The 14776-nt window shown below is 38.3% G+C and overlaps 1 protein-coding gene across 1 annotated transcript; it reads left to right on the top strand.

Annotated features, from left to right (window-relative positions):
• The first annotated feature begins 182 nt into the window (after positions 1-182).
• Positions 183-13861, top strand: LOC119720707 (phosphatidylinositol 4-kinase type 2-beta-like). Its single transcript, XM_038190514.1, has 9 exons — positions 183-389; positions 2924-3383; positions 4182-4382; positions 6267-6398; positions 7087-7240; positions 7818-7988; positions 10511-10644; positions 11186-11245; positions 11485-13861. The coding sequence occupies exons 2-9, from the start codon at positions 2940-2942 to the stop codon at positions 11659-11661; spliced, it is 1473 nt and encodes a 490-aa protein (XP_038046442.1). The 5' UTR covers positions 183-389; positions 2924-2939; the 3' UTR covers positions 11662-13861.
• The last annotated feature ends 915 nt before the right edge of the window (positions 13862-14776 follow it).

The following is a 14776-nucleotide window of genomic DNA, read 5'->3' as shown; positions in this document are numbered from 1 at the left end:
TTGGCCACTTTCTGTTGTTTGTTCAAAAAAAACCTGAGTCAACTTCAGGATTGAATCGCGGCCCGCCTCCAACTTGAAGTTTCACGGTTGAAATAAAGGGCGCCACCACTCAACTCGTGGCATCTCATGTCAGGTACCCAGACGCCGTAAACCGCTTTTAAAACGAATGACTAATCATTGCATCACCCTACGATGCCTTTCGGGTTAGTTTCCGTGTCATCGATCCGTGTGTCACTCGCCATAAAATCATATGATTTTCTTTTTTTTAGTCCATGACATCATTGTATCGGTAATCTTTACATGTCCATGTTGGAAAGTTTTCCGTCATCATTCTCAAGTTCCTGTTTATAGTCTATGCTCGTCTTTTCTTTATCTACGAAGTAAACAAGGTAATGTATGCGGGTTTCACTCAGAATTTTCAGTTTTCAGACCCACCATTGTCCACCGTGCGTTTTGTTTTAGGCAGTGGATATATAATTTAGCCGGAGACGGCAAACCTTTAGTAAACGTCAACGTTAGCTTTCCGTATATGCACTGAACATGCGCAGTTACTGTTTTTTTTTTGTCCTTGGGGATGGGGGAAAAAAAAACTTAAAAATTTCGCCAGTGCAGCGGGGATTGAACCTGGATCTTCCCGCTCATGAGATCCGTTGCTTATCCACTACTAGGACATGTATGTAGGACTAGTACTAGGCCACAGGTGCTACAAAACCGTTCGTGGTAATTTAATATATCTTATAATTCATTCCTATCTTAGAGAGTACAGCGCCCTCTGTTGATAGGGATTGCCGCCGACAATCTTTGTTTTACGGACAACTACTACTACTAGCCGTAGTGGCTACTGTTACGGTTATGGGAATAAATACCGTACTAGTACTAGTGGTACGTCAGTTATCTTGCAGTAAAACACATCAATGTTCACCTCGCCCTTTGATTTCACCTAGCTGGAGTTACCCAGCCCTGAGTTTTATCATTGGGTTGTCATCTAGGGCTGGAGCGAATTTTTCTCGTAACTTGTAGTATAGGCAAATTTTTTTGGAAAATGTTCAATTTTGTCCCCGTTACACACTCATTGCAACTGCAACTCACCCCAAACTTGCCTGGAATAACCATTACACAGGTCCTTGAAGTAAAAAAACGATCCACGATGAAGATTCAGCCTACAATTGCAGTGAAAACAGGAGGAATAACCGCTAACTTGACAACCTTGCTGGATTGGCCAGGACCGCAATTGGTTTGTGCACAAAAAAAATTGTGTACAATGAATAGCGGTCGATTAACAGGCACAGAGAGCGATCGCTGTCAACTACTCGGTTTTGCCGGCTGCGCTGGCTGTTGGCGCATGACGTCACGCGGAAGCGTAACACCCGATGACTGTTTCATGCACTAATATAAGGTTTACCACTCGCATCACAGCTTTGGTACTGGAACCGCAACCAATAGTGCATGAAACAGTCATCGGGTGTTACGCTTCCGCGTGACGTCATGCGCCAACAGCCAGCGCAGCCGGCAAAACCGAGTAGTTGACAGCGATCGCTCTCTGTGCCCGTTAATTGACCGCCATTCATTGTACACAATTTTTTTTGTGCACAAACCAATTGCGGTCCTGGCCAATCCAGCAAGGTTGTCAAGTTAGCGGTTATTCCTCCTGTTTTTACTGCAATTGTAGGCTGAATCTTCATCGTGGATCGTTTTTTACTTCAAGGACCTGTGTAATGGTTATTCCAGGCAAGTTTGGGGTGAGTTGCAGTTGCAATGAGTGTGTAACGGGGACAAAATTGAACATTTTCCAAAAAATTTTGCCTGTACTACAAGTTACGAGAAAAATTCGCTCCAGCCCTAGATGACAACCCAATGATAAAACTCAGGGCTGGGTAACTCCAGCTTGATTTCACCTAAGTCTAGATGAAACCTAAGTCTAGATGAATCCAGAAAGCTCTGAAAATGTGATTGTGAAGACATTTTCGGAAAAATGTGTTTTGAGAGCACACTTTCTCTTTGGATGCACGGATGGACACATCAGCTCGGCAGCATACGGTCTTGGGGGCCATTTGTAGCATTACTTATCAACAAGAGGAAGGAATAAATGTTTTAGCTTTATATATTTTCTTCTCATTTCAAACAAGTTCAAGAAACGCATGTTGCATTTCAAATTTGCACAGGAGATTTTTCAGAAACCGGAGACCACATTTTAGTTTGATGACCTCCACCTATACAGAAATGCAATATACACAAGGCATCCACTAAACTTTGGCACACAAAACCGTATTGACATAAGTTTGGCAACTGCTGCTTACATTGCATTTGAGATAATTATCATTTTTATGATTTTATGAATTATGATCCAATTTATCAACGCGTTATCGTGTAGGTTCAGGAAAACTGGGACCCAAATAGTGTTATCATCGGTGACAAGAAAAAGGAACTTTAGATTCTGGGGTTAAAGGGCAAGACCGGTTTTTTTTCTTCGTTGGACTTTGAAACACTGCTGTATTGTCATATATGTCACTGAACTTTGTTATGAACCAAGTTTTATTTGCGTTTGTTTGGTGTTAAAAACTATAGTGTAAAAGAATTGGCTTTTTGATTTCTTGCATGTTAAACTCACTGTGAGGGAATTTGTGTTGTAATTGTGACTGTGCATCCTTTCCAACTTCCCCTTATGAACTGTGAATGAATGAATTAAAAGCAATTTTTCATCGTGGAAATTTTTTTTACTACATTGAATAATCCGGTTGAAAAATCCTAAGTTTGCAAAAATAAATCCCTGTGTAAGACAATCTCAAAGGTCTTTCTCCACTGGTATTTTGGAATATAGGATATTTGATTTTAATGATATTTTTTATTGATAATAAATTTTAGTATTTGAGAAACTGCAATTTGATGCAGGATTTTCAAATATTTTTATCAAATTTCAATGCAGTGACTAATGCCTCCCAATGAGTATCAACGTGGCGCGTAAGGAGAAACCCCACGAACTACGTCTCATCTGTGAGCCAGGATCTAGCCAGGATTCCCCCTCCGCCTCGGACCCAGGCCTCCACTCCCCATCAGCCGCCCTGGCATCGCGGCAGGACGCTAACCCTTCCCCAGGCACCCCTTCCAGCCCCCAATCCGCCCTCCCTGATGTCATCTTTGCCCCCAAGCTGGAGTCTACCTCGCTAAACTCGCCAGCCGCTCAGGAACGGCAGCCCCTCTTGAAGCATGGCACCCGCAGCTCTCTTCTCAAGAGCGTGGATTTGGACGATTTCAACATCTTCAACGACGATGCGGAATTCACAGACTTTGTCAAGAAGGCAGAAGACGCCATATTCCAGGACATATATCCAGAGAGAATAATCCAAGGATCTAGCGGAAGTTATTTTGTAAAAAATGTGGATAAGGTGAGCAAAATGTCTCCTGCTTCAGTATCCATTCTAATTAACAGTGAAATGATTTCCTCATTTGATTGGGGTTACATTAAACCGTCACTGCGTCAGACGTAAGATCCTGCTTGATGCAGCGGTCTTCAACAAACCCATAGGCTCTATCTTACTACATTCTCTAAATGAAATCCTCTAAAACCTGGATTTTGAAAAAAATTGGGAGGATTACGGTGAATTTCGCAGCTATACGTATTTCTTAGTCCATCCTGTAAAATACACAATCAAGCAACTCATATATCCCAAATGGTATTATAAGCTTTAAAAAAAAAACCTGATGTTCATTTTACAAGGACTTTTTAGGTTACTTTCAGGGTACTAATAAAAGCAATAAATAGTTTACTTCTTTAGGCCAAAAAAAAAGATAAGTCGGTCTCTGGTCAGCGCGCGCGTTGATTTTAATCATGCGCGTTGATCTTTTTTTTTTCCAAAATGTTCCGCGGTAGCTCCAACGGCGCCCTCTATTTCCGCACCTCCTCAATTTATTTTACCAAAGAGCACCAAGGAATGGGAAATTGCACCAAGGCAAATGATCGAAAGCACCAAGGCAAATTATGGAGGACACCAATGTACATGAGGACACCAAAAAAGCAAAATAGTACCCACCTTGTCTGTACAATCCAAGCTTGAAGAAAAAAAAAAAAAAAAAAAAAAAAAAAAAAAAGCCGCGTGGCCGCGTCAATTCCGGAACTTTGGTCTGACCAGAGACCGAACATTTTTTTTTTTTGGCCTTATCCCTGTATTTATTATTTTTTTTAGAAAACAATTTCAGTGTTCAAACCGAAGAGCGAGGAGCCCTACGGCCATCTGAATCCCAAATGGATCAAGTGGTTTCAGCGGACCTGTTTTCCATGTTGCTTCGGCCGGAGTTGCCTGCTTCCAAACCAGGGGTATCTCTCAGAAGCCGGAGCATATCTCGTGGACAAGAAACTAAGCCTTAACATCGTGCCCAAGACAAGGGTGAGTTCAAATTTTTTTGGATTTTTCCGAAGAAAGGGAAAGTTAATGACAACCATTCCAGAGTTGCACTGAACTAAATTATTCCGAAAAGTAGAATTCTTTTCATGATTTCGAAAAATCTGGATGAAAAGATCGGCTGTTGCAACTTGTACACGACGTAAGAAATTAGTCGATGGAAAATTATTTCAAAAAGTGTTCCAAATTCTATTTAGGTCGCTCTAAAGTGTATGTTCTGGTTTGACGTGACTCGGTCATGCCGGCCTGAAACAGGTGTCGATTGAATCCTTTGAACTCTTTGGCCATGTCTGACTTTTTGGTACTAAGTGGCTATGACTTAGGCCATTACCATTGGTAAGCTATGGCGAATAGCCGTAGGCTGACAATAAGGCTTGTTTCAGGCACAGGGTTCTTCATCAGCCGTTGTGTTCCTCCATTCCTTTGTTGATCGTGCCCTGATCCTGCCAAAATCCTCCAAAACCTCATGGAATTTGGAGGATCCTGGAAGGTTGTGGTCGAATAAAATTGACGTCAGACAAAAAAAAGGTTGAAACAAACCACAAAATATTCAATTTTGGGTGGGGAGTGTATGCTTCTTAAACAATGTGTATTTTTTGTATTTTTAAAACATAAATGACCTTATGGAAGCTTTGTGATGCTGCAATGTTGTTAAAATGTCTACATCTACCATTTTATGGCAATACTACACACTGAATACAACTGGTATAATTGAATATTTCTGCTGGTACACTTGAAAGTCCCTAACATACATGTCCATGTATATGCTGAATATAAGGCCGCATACATGTATAAGTGAGAATGAATTCACACAAACAATCTCCATGTATGTTCACATCGTTTCAGGGATTTTTATGTTCAACGTCACACGAAATGTGGAAAATAAAATACTGACGTGGCATGTCTTGTCTGATAGTTATAAACAACCACACTTGTTACGATGTAAACTGTTTTGTTCTCATTATGTCTGCACTGTAGTCTAAAGCTGGAATATATTTGAAATCATAAAAATAGTTAGTGTGCCTGACGTTTCGATCCGATCCGGATCATTCTCAAAGATATAAATAGATGTTAATTTGGGAATAACGTTATGGCGAGACAGTTGCCATTGTCACATGATGAAATGATGAGAAGTGTTGCAGAGCAACTGATCTGCTGCATCTTTCCTTGGCATTTTGCCCAGTTTCGGATGACGTTCACTGTGTACAAACTCAAATGACGGCAGACACTAATTCTAAATATCTTCTAAATTTTACTGGATTTTTTGCATTTTACTGGACTGTGTTCTCTTTTTGCGTTGAGTTTTTGTGGTCACTTTTTAAAAAAGATCATCACCGAAGAAAGTTTAAAATGAAAAATGTCAACCAAGGATCAATTTATCTCAGTGTCCCTTGTTCATCCTTATGACAATCCCTGGGTGGAATTTCATAATGTTGGTAGGCAGGGGAAAAAATTGTTGGAATTAATAATTTGGTTGTCAGGGAAACCAGTCACTGAGAGTACACTGTTATGACATTTTAGTTGGCAACACTATTTTGCTGTTCACATTTTTAACTCATCAAACAGGCTTGCAACTTTTCCTCGGATCAGCTGATTTCCTCGTTTTTTACTTATCATGAATGTCATTACAAATTTAAAAACCCTCCACAAAGTCTTGTGTGGTTTGGAATTTCCTCGTTTTTTTTTCTAAATTCCCAGTTGCATGCCTGATGAAAGTGTAATATCTGATTTTAGCAAAATGTCACTATTCTTTGAAATTAATTACAAATATAACCTTGTATTTCTTTTTTTTTTTAATAAAAAACAAACCATGCAATACCTTGGCGTCATTTTTCAAAAAAAAAATTCTTTTTTTAACTGCATTCACAGGTGGTTAAACTTGCCAGCGAAACCTTCAATTATTCCCCCATCGACCGAGCGAAGGCAAGGACGAAGAAATTCACGTTAGAGAAATTTGAATCACTCGGAAGAAGGTTTCACCGCATCGGCCTGCCCCCTAAGGTACCTCATTTAAATAAAAAAATGTATCAATCCTTTCAAATTTTGATGGCATCCAGTTTTGCTGTAATATGTGGCACCAATATTGAGAGACATGCTTTTTGTACGGCACATTGCCTTGAACTATTGTTAGAATTCATAGACTATCAATTTTGCAGACGTGCTCTGGCGAAATATGTTTTATAAGATACCAGCATGTTTTGTTGCACTCGAGCAACAGAAACTGGTTTAATATTCAGTCAGGCAGAACCATAGGTTTAATAAATAATTTGTTTGACAATTTGCTGAAAACCAGATGCAGTCATTAGAAATTTTTTTTTTTTTAAAGCATCTTGTTTCAGTTAGAAAAAGTAATCTGCAAATTATGTAAATTGAAATTTTTAAATATATATTCTTCAATTTGCCTTGCAAAATGTGAGTCAAATTTAAAATTTAAGGATTTCTTAAAACCCACTTACAAATTCATTACAAATATAGAAAGGTAACTTGAGAACAGTTCCTCGTTGAGAATTCAAGTCTGAAAAAATAAAAAAATTGGCTCATTTTAGTAGAACGCAGCTTATTGGCTGGAATAATATGACTGGTGATCATTCTATCCAATAGGTGGGCTCCTTTCAACTCTTTGTCAGCGGGCTATAAGAACGCAGCTTATTGGCCAAATACTATGACTGGTGATCATTCTATCCAATAGGTGGGCTCCTTTCAACTCTTCGTCAGTGGATACAAGGACGCTGATTATTGGCTGAGGCGGTTTGACACCGAGTCCCTACCCGAGTCGACGTCCAAGCAGTTCCAGATGCACTTTGAGCGGCTGGTGGTGCTAGACTACATCATCAGGAATACAGGTCAGAGGTCATAGGTCAGGTCACTGAAACTGAAAACAAATGATCATTGGGCTTTGAAGACTTGTGGTTTTGAGTATTTCAGTTTTGACTTTAAATAATTCTTAATGATTCTGAAGCCAAAGATGTGACTGAAACCGGGAAGATTCAGATTTTGAAAACTGTCAAAGAAATGATTTCATAAATGAAATGGTAATCCGGTGGTCGTAGGTTCGAACCTCGCTCCAGTCAATTTTTTTCTTAAACTTCAAAAAGTTGTTATTTAAATGCACCTAATCAGTTTCCCATTGTGGTTCATTTGAAGATTAGAAATGCTTGTAGTGAACTTTTATAGCAATTTATTTTCTTTTTAAATGTCAATATCTAGTTTTGTAACATTTGTGGTGGATTTTGCATCGTGGGTGCTTTGGTAATTTACTTATTATTACAGATGTTAAGTTGACCGTATGAAAAATTTCATTCAAGATTACAATTTTTATTGAAAATTTACCAAACTGCTGTTGATAATGACTCTTGCAGTTTTTGGAAAATTTGTTTTTGGGGTTTAAATTTGTAAAAAATTGTGTTTATTTTTTGGCAGATCGAGGTAATGATAATTGGCTGATCAAGTATGACAAGTCTGAGGTGGACGAGAGTGTGGATTTAGAGGACAGCTCTGATTGGTCCATGGTCAAACCACCTGACATCAAGATCGCTGCCATCGACAACGGTCTGGCCTTCCCATTCAAGCATCCTGATGAGTGGAGAGCATGTAAGTGTTTCATTATTTTTTTGAGGGTGTGGAGTTCGGTTGCTAGTAAAGTATAGTCTGTCACGAGCCAATATGGCCCATCAGGCCGGCGTTTATCTCCAGTTTCCCTGGCATGAAACTACGGAGGATATTTCTATTCCCCTTGGATGAGATGCTAGTCCATCGCAGGTTACTCCCCAGCTAATGCCGGTACCGATTTGTACTCCTGGGTGGAGAGAGGCAAGTGGAGGTGAAGTGGCTTGCCCAAGGACACAACATGTGGCAAGCAGCTGGATTCAAACCCCTTACCTCTGATCATGAGGCACGAACCCTAACAACTTGGCCACACCCCCCCTTGAGAAACCTCAAAATGAATTTGGTTAATCCGAGTGAAGCAAGAAGGAGACAACATTTTTTAGTTCATGGTGTATCTCTTAGTTTGACATACAAGGATGAATTATTGGATCATTTTGATGATGTCAACATTTGGCCTCGGTGGCCCTGGTTTTACAGAATTAATTAGGAAAATGCTACATATCTAATTGATACATCATGTTGCTGTCCCTAGCAGGCATCATGTCAAACTGATGTATAGCCTGTATTCACGGGATCGGCTATATAAAATTGAAGCGAGGCAAAATCTTCATTTTTAGAAATTGCGAATAGAAACTAAAGAAATGAAATAAAGTCAATTTCAAATTAATACCAGTCGGCTCTGTTGAATAATTAAAAATTTGTGACTGAACATACCGTAATGTTTTAAGCCACATTTTAAAGAAAATGTCAGTGAAGCTTCGAACGCATAAATAGTCTGGCACCATCCCATTCAACAGTTGACAATTTATAAATTACATTCAGGGAGCTGATCGAAAATGGCTTCATCGTGAATAAGATGTATGGGCTTGTTGTAAGCAAAGGGTTGGAGGCTATTTTATAAGATTCCTCCTCCACTAACAACGAATGTACTTACAGTATAAACTTCAACTGATCACTTTTATTTTTATTCTGACAAGTATAAAAGTGTCCTATGTCTGACTACATGTAATTTCACTGTTATGTGACTTATCAGTATTGTGCTGTGTGTTAATTGTGATTCTTTAACATTCCTCATTGTTATCTTGAAGATTTGAAGAGCAAAATACCTCTTTTTCCAGTCGTCAGAATTACTTGATTCTCTAGAATTCTGTAGGATTTTATCAGTATCTGTTGGATTCTGTTGGGATTTCTTGCAATTGGCTGCCTTGAGAATATCATAAGTTGAACGATACAAAGTTGTCTGCAAACCAATTTAAGATGGTTTTTGTATCTTATTACTCCCCACCCCTCCCCAGAAGATGTAACAAGAATTGGAAAAAAAGTCCCAAAACTGAGTATATTTGTTCATCCTAACACTCGTCATGTTTTACAGTATCACAAGGAAAGATTTTAAGAACATAAATATATGTCTCCCCTAATAAGTTATTAAACTAAAGGTCATAAAACTCCCTCAAATCTTGATTCAAATTAAAAAAACATCAATTTTGCCATGCGTTAAGGTGTACATTAATTCCTCATAACTTCCTTCTTTGTTTCCCTTCCCTACCCCAAGATTCCCTGCTAAGCGAACAACCCCACACATCAATCTCCAAGTTCCAATTGCAAGATTCTGCTTAATTAAAAAAGCAGCCCAAACCACCACCTGCACTCCGAAAGTCTCACGTTCAGATAAACAACTCCCAAATTTTCCCCTTCAGGACAGACCCGAAAATAACTTGTTATTATTCCTCCTTGGGGAAAGACTGACCGACACGAAATGACTTATTATCCTGTCATCTGCAGTTGGGGATTATATCTTCTAAATCAAATATAATTGATGGAGGCAGGAACAAGGGGGGATTATCTTAAGCCTGGCCTGCCCCCCTACCGGGATGGTTGCTCATTTGCCAGCATGTCCCACAGAGATCAATACAGTTGTTCCTTAAGAACGATGCTCTCCCAATGAAATAAGGAAAAAGACGTCGCTTCGCTGTCTGGTCTGAGCTGAGCTCAAGGACAGTTGTCAGTAAGATCTCACAACAGATTCTGCCATGTTTCTGTTGTCAAAGTTGACTATTTCACACAAAACACTAAAAAATATTCCCTTTTGTCTGTCTAAGATGAAAATATGCTGTCATTGTTACTAAGTCTTTAAAAATATCCACCACCTTCTTGTTACTTTATGTTGCATGATATTAGTTGTAAAATGACCGTGATTTCATTGTTACAAAGTCTAAGAAACTCTATTTTTACAAAATAAAATTTTGTAATGTTTTTTGTCCTACATCATTTTAACATATATTTTCTCAGACAATGTTTTTTCTTTCCTTCAATTAATTTTAAATGAAATTAAATGACAAAATCGATTGAAATAGTGGATTTATCAGGACAAATTCAATGAAAGATGATTTCTGGTACATTTTCCAGCCAACCTGCCTTGAACCACAGACCCATCAATCACAACTGAAAAATAAAAAAACACAACTCTTAACTTTTTCGCAAACGTCTCAATTTGTCTATTTTTGTAGATCCTTACCACTGGGCATGGCTGTCTCAGGCCAAGATTCCTTTCTCTGATGAAATCAAGAACGCAGTGTTACCCAGCCTCTCAGACATGAACTTTGTTGAAGAGCTATGCATAGAACTGAAGGATCTCTTCTCCGTAAGTACTGAACATTGTTTTAAAAATTGTCTAGAAATGTAACTTGCTCTGATAAAATGATGCTATTGGATGCAAAGGATCATTTCTGTTGCTCTTGTAAAGACGTTATTTATTTGAGATTGCTTTGTATATTTCTAATGCAACATATTGGATCTCTCTCTTTAGTTAGCCAAAGGGAGTTAAATACCTAGCAGAAATAGATTTAAAAGAATTCAGCTGAAAATTAGTTAGAAGAACTCTTTAGTAGCCATTTTGGTCTAAAAAAGCTATTGAGAAATGATATATCTGTAATGTAAACAACTAACCAGAAACAGATCTTTGTATAAGCTTTTCTTGCAACGACGACTTCATCCGATGAAATTAGACACCGCACGGTGGGCTTAATGTACAGGAGGAAAAAGTGTTACAATTAGATAAAAGAAATTAGGGGAAATCCATTATTGGCCTATGCTTTGTGGATGTGCAGTCATTAATCGTCTAAATGCTTTTCCATTTTTTGGGGGTCCGACTCATGTCCTTGATGCGTATCTTACATCTACAGATTGACAAGGGGTTTGATCGACACATGTATGAAAAGCAGATGTCTGTCATGAGAGGCCAGGTAACGAAGTTTTCAAGATTATTTTTGATCAAGCCAAGTCGAGAATTCCTCAAATTCAACAAAATTGCCCATTTAATGAGCGCAAAACAGATTGCAAATTGGTGACAATGTCTGTGGTGTTCACAGGAACGAATATACTACAGATTCAGCTCTGCCATTTGGATAGAAGTGTCAAAAAAGAATCTTTGTAAGATTTTGAAAGCACTGAGTTATTTTTTTTTGCTCTCTTATGGCCACAGATCCTGAATTTATGTCAAGCGTTCCGTGACTGCAAGAGCCCAGTCCAACTGGTCCAGATGCCCCTGGTGACTGTCGAGAAGAACAGCAAGGACGGCCACCCGGGCAGAGTCAGGCAACACAGCGACTCCTTCACTCAGAGCTTTCATCATCGGCATCCGTTCTTCTCCTGGTGTTAACGTTACCTCAGCAACCAATGAAATAAATGTCTGAATTTCACAATTACACAGATTATCAGGGATTGTCATATTTTGTGGCTGTATTTTCGTGAAGTCCACATGTCTATTTAGAGAAATCCTGAACTGCATTTATTGACCTGCTAGCTCCGAACCAAAATGGACCGATCTGGAGTTTGGCCATAAGTCCCGCCCATGTCTGGCAATTCTTATGACCAAATTTGACCGAACTACAGTGGTCACCTGACCAAAAGAATCGGTCTAATTGGTCAAGGTGCACTGTATGATTGACAGAGGAGGAGGGTCCATTGTCGTAACTTAGCAACACACTTTATAGTCTTAGATAAACCCTATGATAAGCACAGAAAGCCTTTTATTCATTCATTATGTAGTTGATAGCACTGCAAGCGTAGCACTACAGACATTACCTGGGTGAGAGTCGAACCTGTAACATCTCACTTGTAAGTGCAGATGCCTGAACCAAGCCATCTAGCGTCTTCTTGTGCTGCCTTGAAAATTAACTCGTCCACAAAAATGTATTGTTTCCTGTCAGGGCATTTTGTACCAATTGTGTCAACATTCTTAACATATTTGGTGCTTGAATTCAATGACACGAAAGAGTTTCATGAGAGGAGAGGTATAGTCCTGTGAAATTATTGAACCAAAGACACAAAATCAGCATATTTGTGATTTGTAATTTTCCACGTTGATATTGCAATGATGGTGTTTCTATTTACTTTAAAATACTGTAATTTAACTTTTGGCACTTTTTGAATGGAATTTTATAGGTTCTTCATTTGACAGGTTTTTTTTGTTAGCAAATCCTCCGTTGCAATAAATTTAAGTTATCTCCGATCCGAAGCCACATCTTGTAAGAAAAAAGTTTCTTAATTTGCAGTTTCAAAACTAAGGTTTTGGCACAACTCTTTCTTGAAATATAAGCACTGAGAAATTAAGTTCCCCGGCATTAAAAATATAATTTTGATTGTATTGGATGTGAACGTGCAATACTGACAGAGCGGATTCCAGGATTAATTGATGTTGAATATTAATTTTTGACTATCGTTTTATTCAATCTCTTGCAGATTTAAAGAAATAAAAAGGCAAAAAATGCATAAAAAACGACAGCTAGAAATGAACATGTTATATTTATCTGCAAACAATTTTCTTTGATTTTAGGTTTAATTTTTAAAAAAGCCACACAATTATAATTATGGCTCAACTGCGATTCATTCATTCAGTTTTTTCACAAATTTAAGGTTAATTTGTTCATTTTCTTTTCCTGTAAATAATTTGCGTGTGTGTTGTAAATTTAAGAAAATTCAAGGACAGATTAGATCGTCCTAGTTTCATAAACAAGTTTTATGAATGAAGACATCGTTGGGAAGGATTTACTTTAATAATTTTTCCAGCTAAAATTGTTTCCCCCTATAATATATGTATTTTCTTCCACAAATATTGCCCAGAAATGTATTGGTCATCCATGCAATGAGAATTGAAGTCCTGAGCTTTTCCCCGTCGCATAAAAAGATGGAATTTTCGTGTGTATTTTCTGTTGTTTTTCATTCAGAATTCTTGTCGGCAATTAAAAGGTGCGGCCATTTTTCTTCTTCTGTAATACCCTTTTTTTTTAGAATGAAGGTGACACATATAAGACAAGACGCCCATACCTATTTGTGCCTAAATTCTTTGATTTTATGGGCTTCCGTTGCTTGTTTTCTGGTATTTTTCACAGTTGTTTGTATAAAGAAAGTAGTTACAAATCAAGTGGGAATAAAAACTGGGAATTTTAAAGCAAAACGGTATCAAAATTTGAGGGTTTTACAAAAAACATAAGAAGCGTAGGATCAATTTGGAAGGTAGACCTTTTTTATGATGGAGTTGATGTTTGCTCTTCTCATCCCAACTTCAAAAACGCTTTAAATTTGAAAATGAAACTTTTAAATATCAAAAGCATTCTTTCGAATTTTTGTTTGCCAAATCATGCTTACTGTCATTTTCTTTAAAGTAGCCGTTTGTTAAATTTAAACCAGAAATCAAGCAAATGTGTGTAATTTATTCAATTAGTTTCAATTATTTGATTGCACTTATGATTCCCCCCCCCCAGCAAATCACAGTGTTGAGAACACCGCTAGAATGATAACACCATCTTCGATTTCATCTTCATTCTGAAATAAATACAAGAGGCAAATGCCCAACAAAACTTTGTCGCTGTTAACTTGTTTTTGTCTGTCCTAAAAAAAACCCCAGAAAAACGCCCGAGGTCTAGTTTTCCCTCGCCCAGAAAATTAATGTTCGTTTATTTATCGCAACTTCCAGAAAAAAAGCCTATTTGTTAAAGTTGATCCCTGACTTGAAATTTCTGGACTAATTGCACAAGATGACAATGAAGTGGGGCTTGCTTTTGCGAGAGTTTTTCACGAAGGGTTAAAAAGACGCGCACCAGAAACCAGCGGGATCGCTCGTGTGATGACAACACACCCCGACCGCGAATCAGCCCGAGCGGCGCTGAGCCGACCAGACGCCCCGTGTTTCGTCTCGAGGTCCCCGGTACAATGGTAGAGCGAGGGTCGGTGGAATTCCTGGAGCGCGGGGGTTCTTTTTGGTGGGGCATTGTGTTATTGGGGGCCAACACAATGGGTTTTTAGGTTGACGCTAATGGGGAAAGATATAATAAGGCCACGTTTGTAATCGTTTATCACAGAAATTTAAAAACGGCCATGGTGGAACGAATGACGATGTGTTGTTCTGACCCCCAAAAAACCCAAAACATTAAACAATTTTACTCAGAATTTTATAGAGTAGAATTATTTCTCCAAAAAGTTTATTTTTAATGAATGGCAATTTTACTTTTTCAAGTAAACAAATGTTGTTTTTATCGACAACATTTGGTTTATCAGAATCTTCCTTATACAATTTCCATCGTTTTCGGAGTCGGTAGCTGCATTAAAAAACAATTCAATGCCAATTTCAAGTCTATTTTTCTACCGAGAAATGCAATATTTGTGTTTGTTTGTTGTGTAATTGTTGTTTGCATTAAATGCCTCATGCAGCCTTTGTAACTAGATCTCTGTCTTTTTATTTTCATTAACAGAGGGAAAAGAGTTGTGCCGAAAAC

Source organism: Patiria miniata, unplaced genomic scaffold (assembly GCF_015706575.1).
Source record: "Patiria miniata isolate m_02_andy unplaced genomic scaffold, ASM1570657v1 HiC_scaffold_9, whole genome shotgun sequence".
NCBI classification, from domain to species: domain Eukaryota; kingdom Metazoa; phylum Echinodermata; class Asteroidea; order Valvatida; family Asterinidae; genus Patiria; species Patiria miniata.
This window is presented reverse-complemented; position numbering and strand designations above follow the sequence as displayed.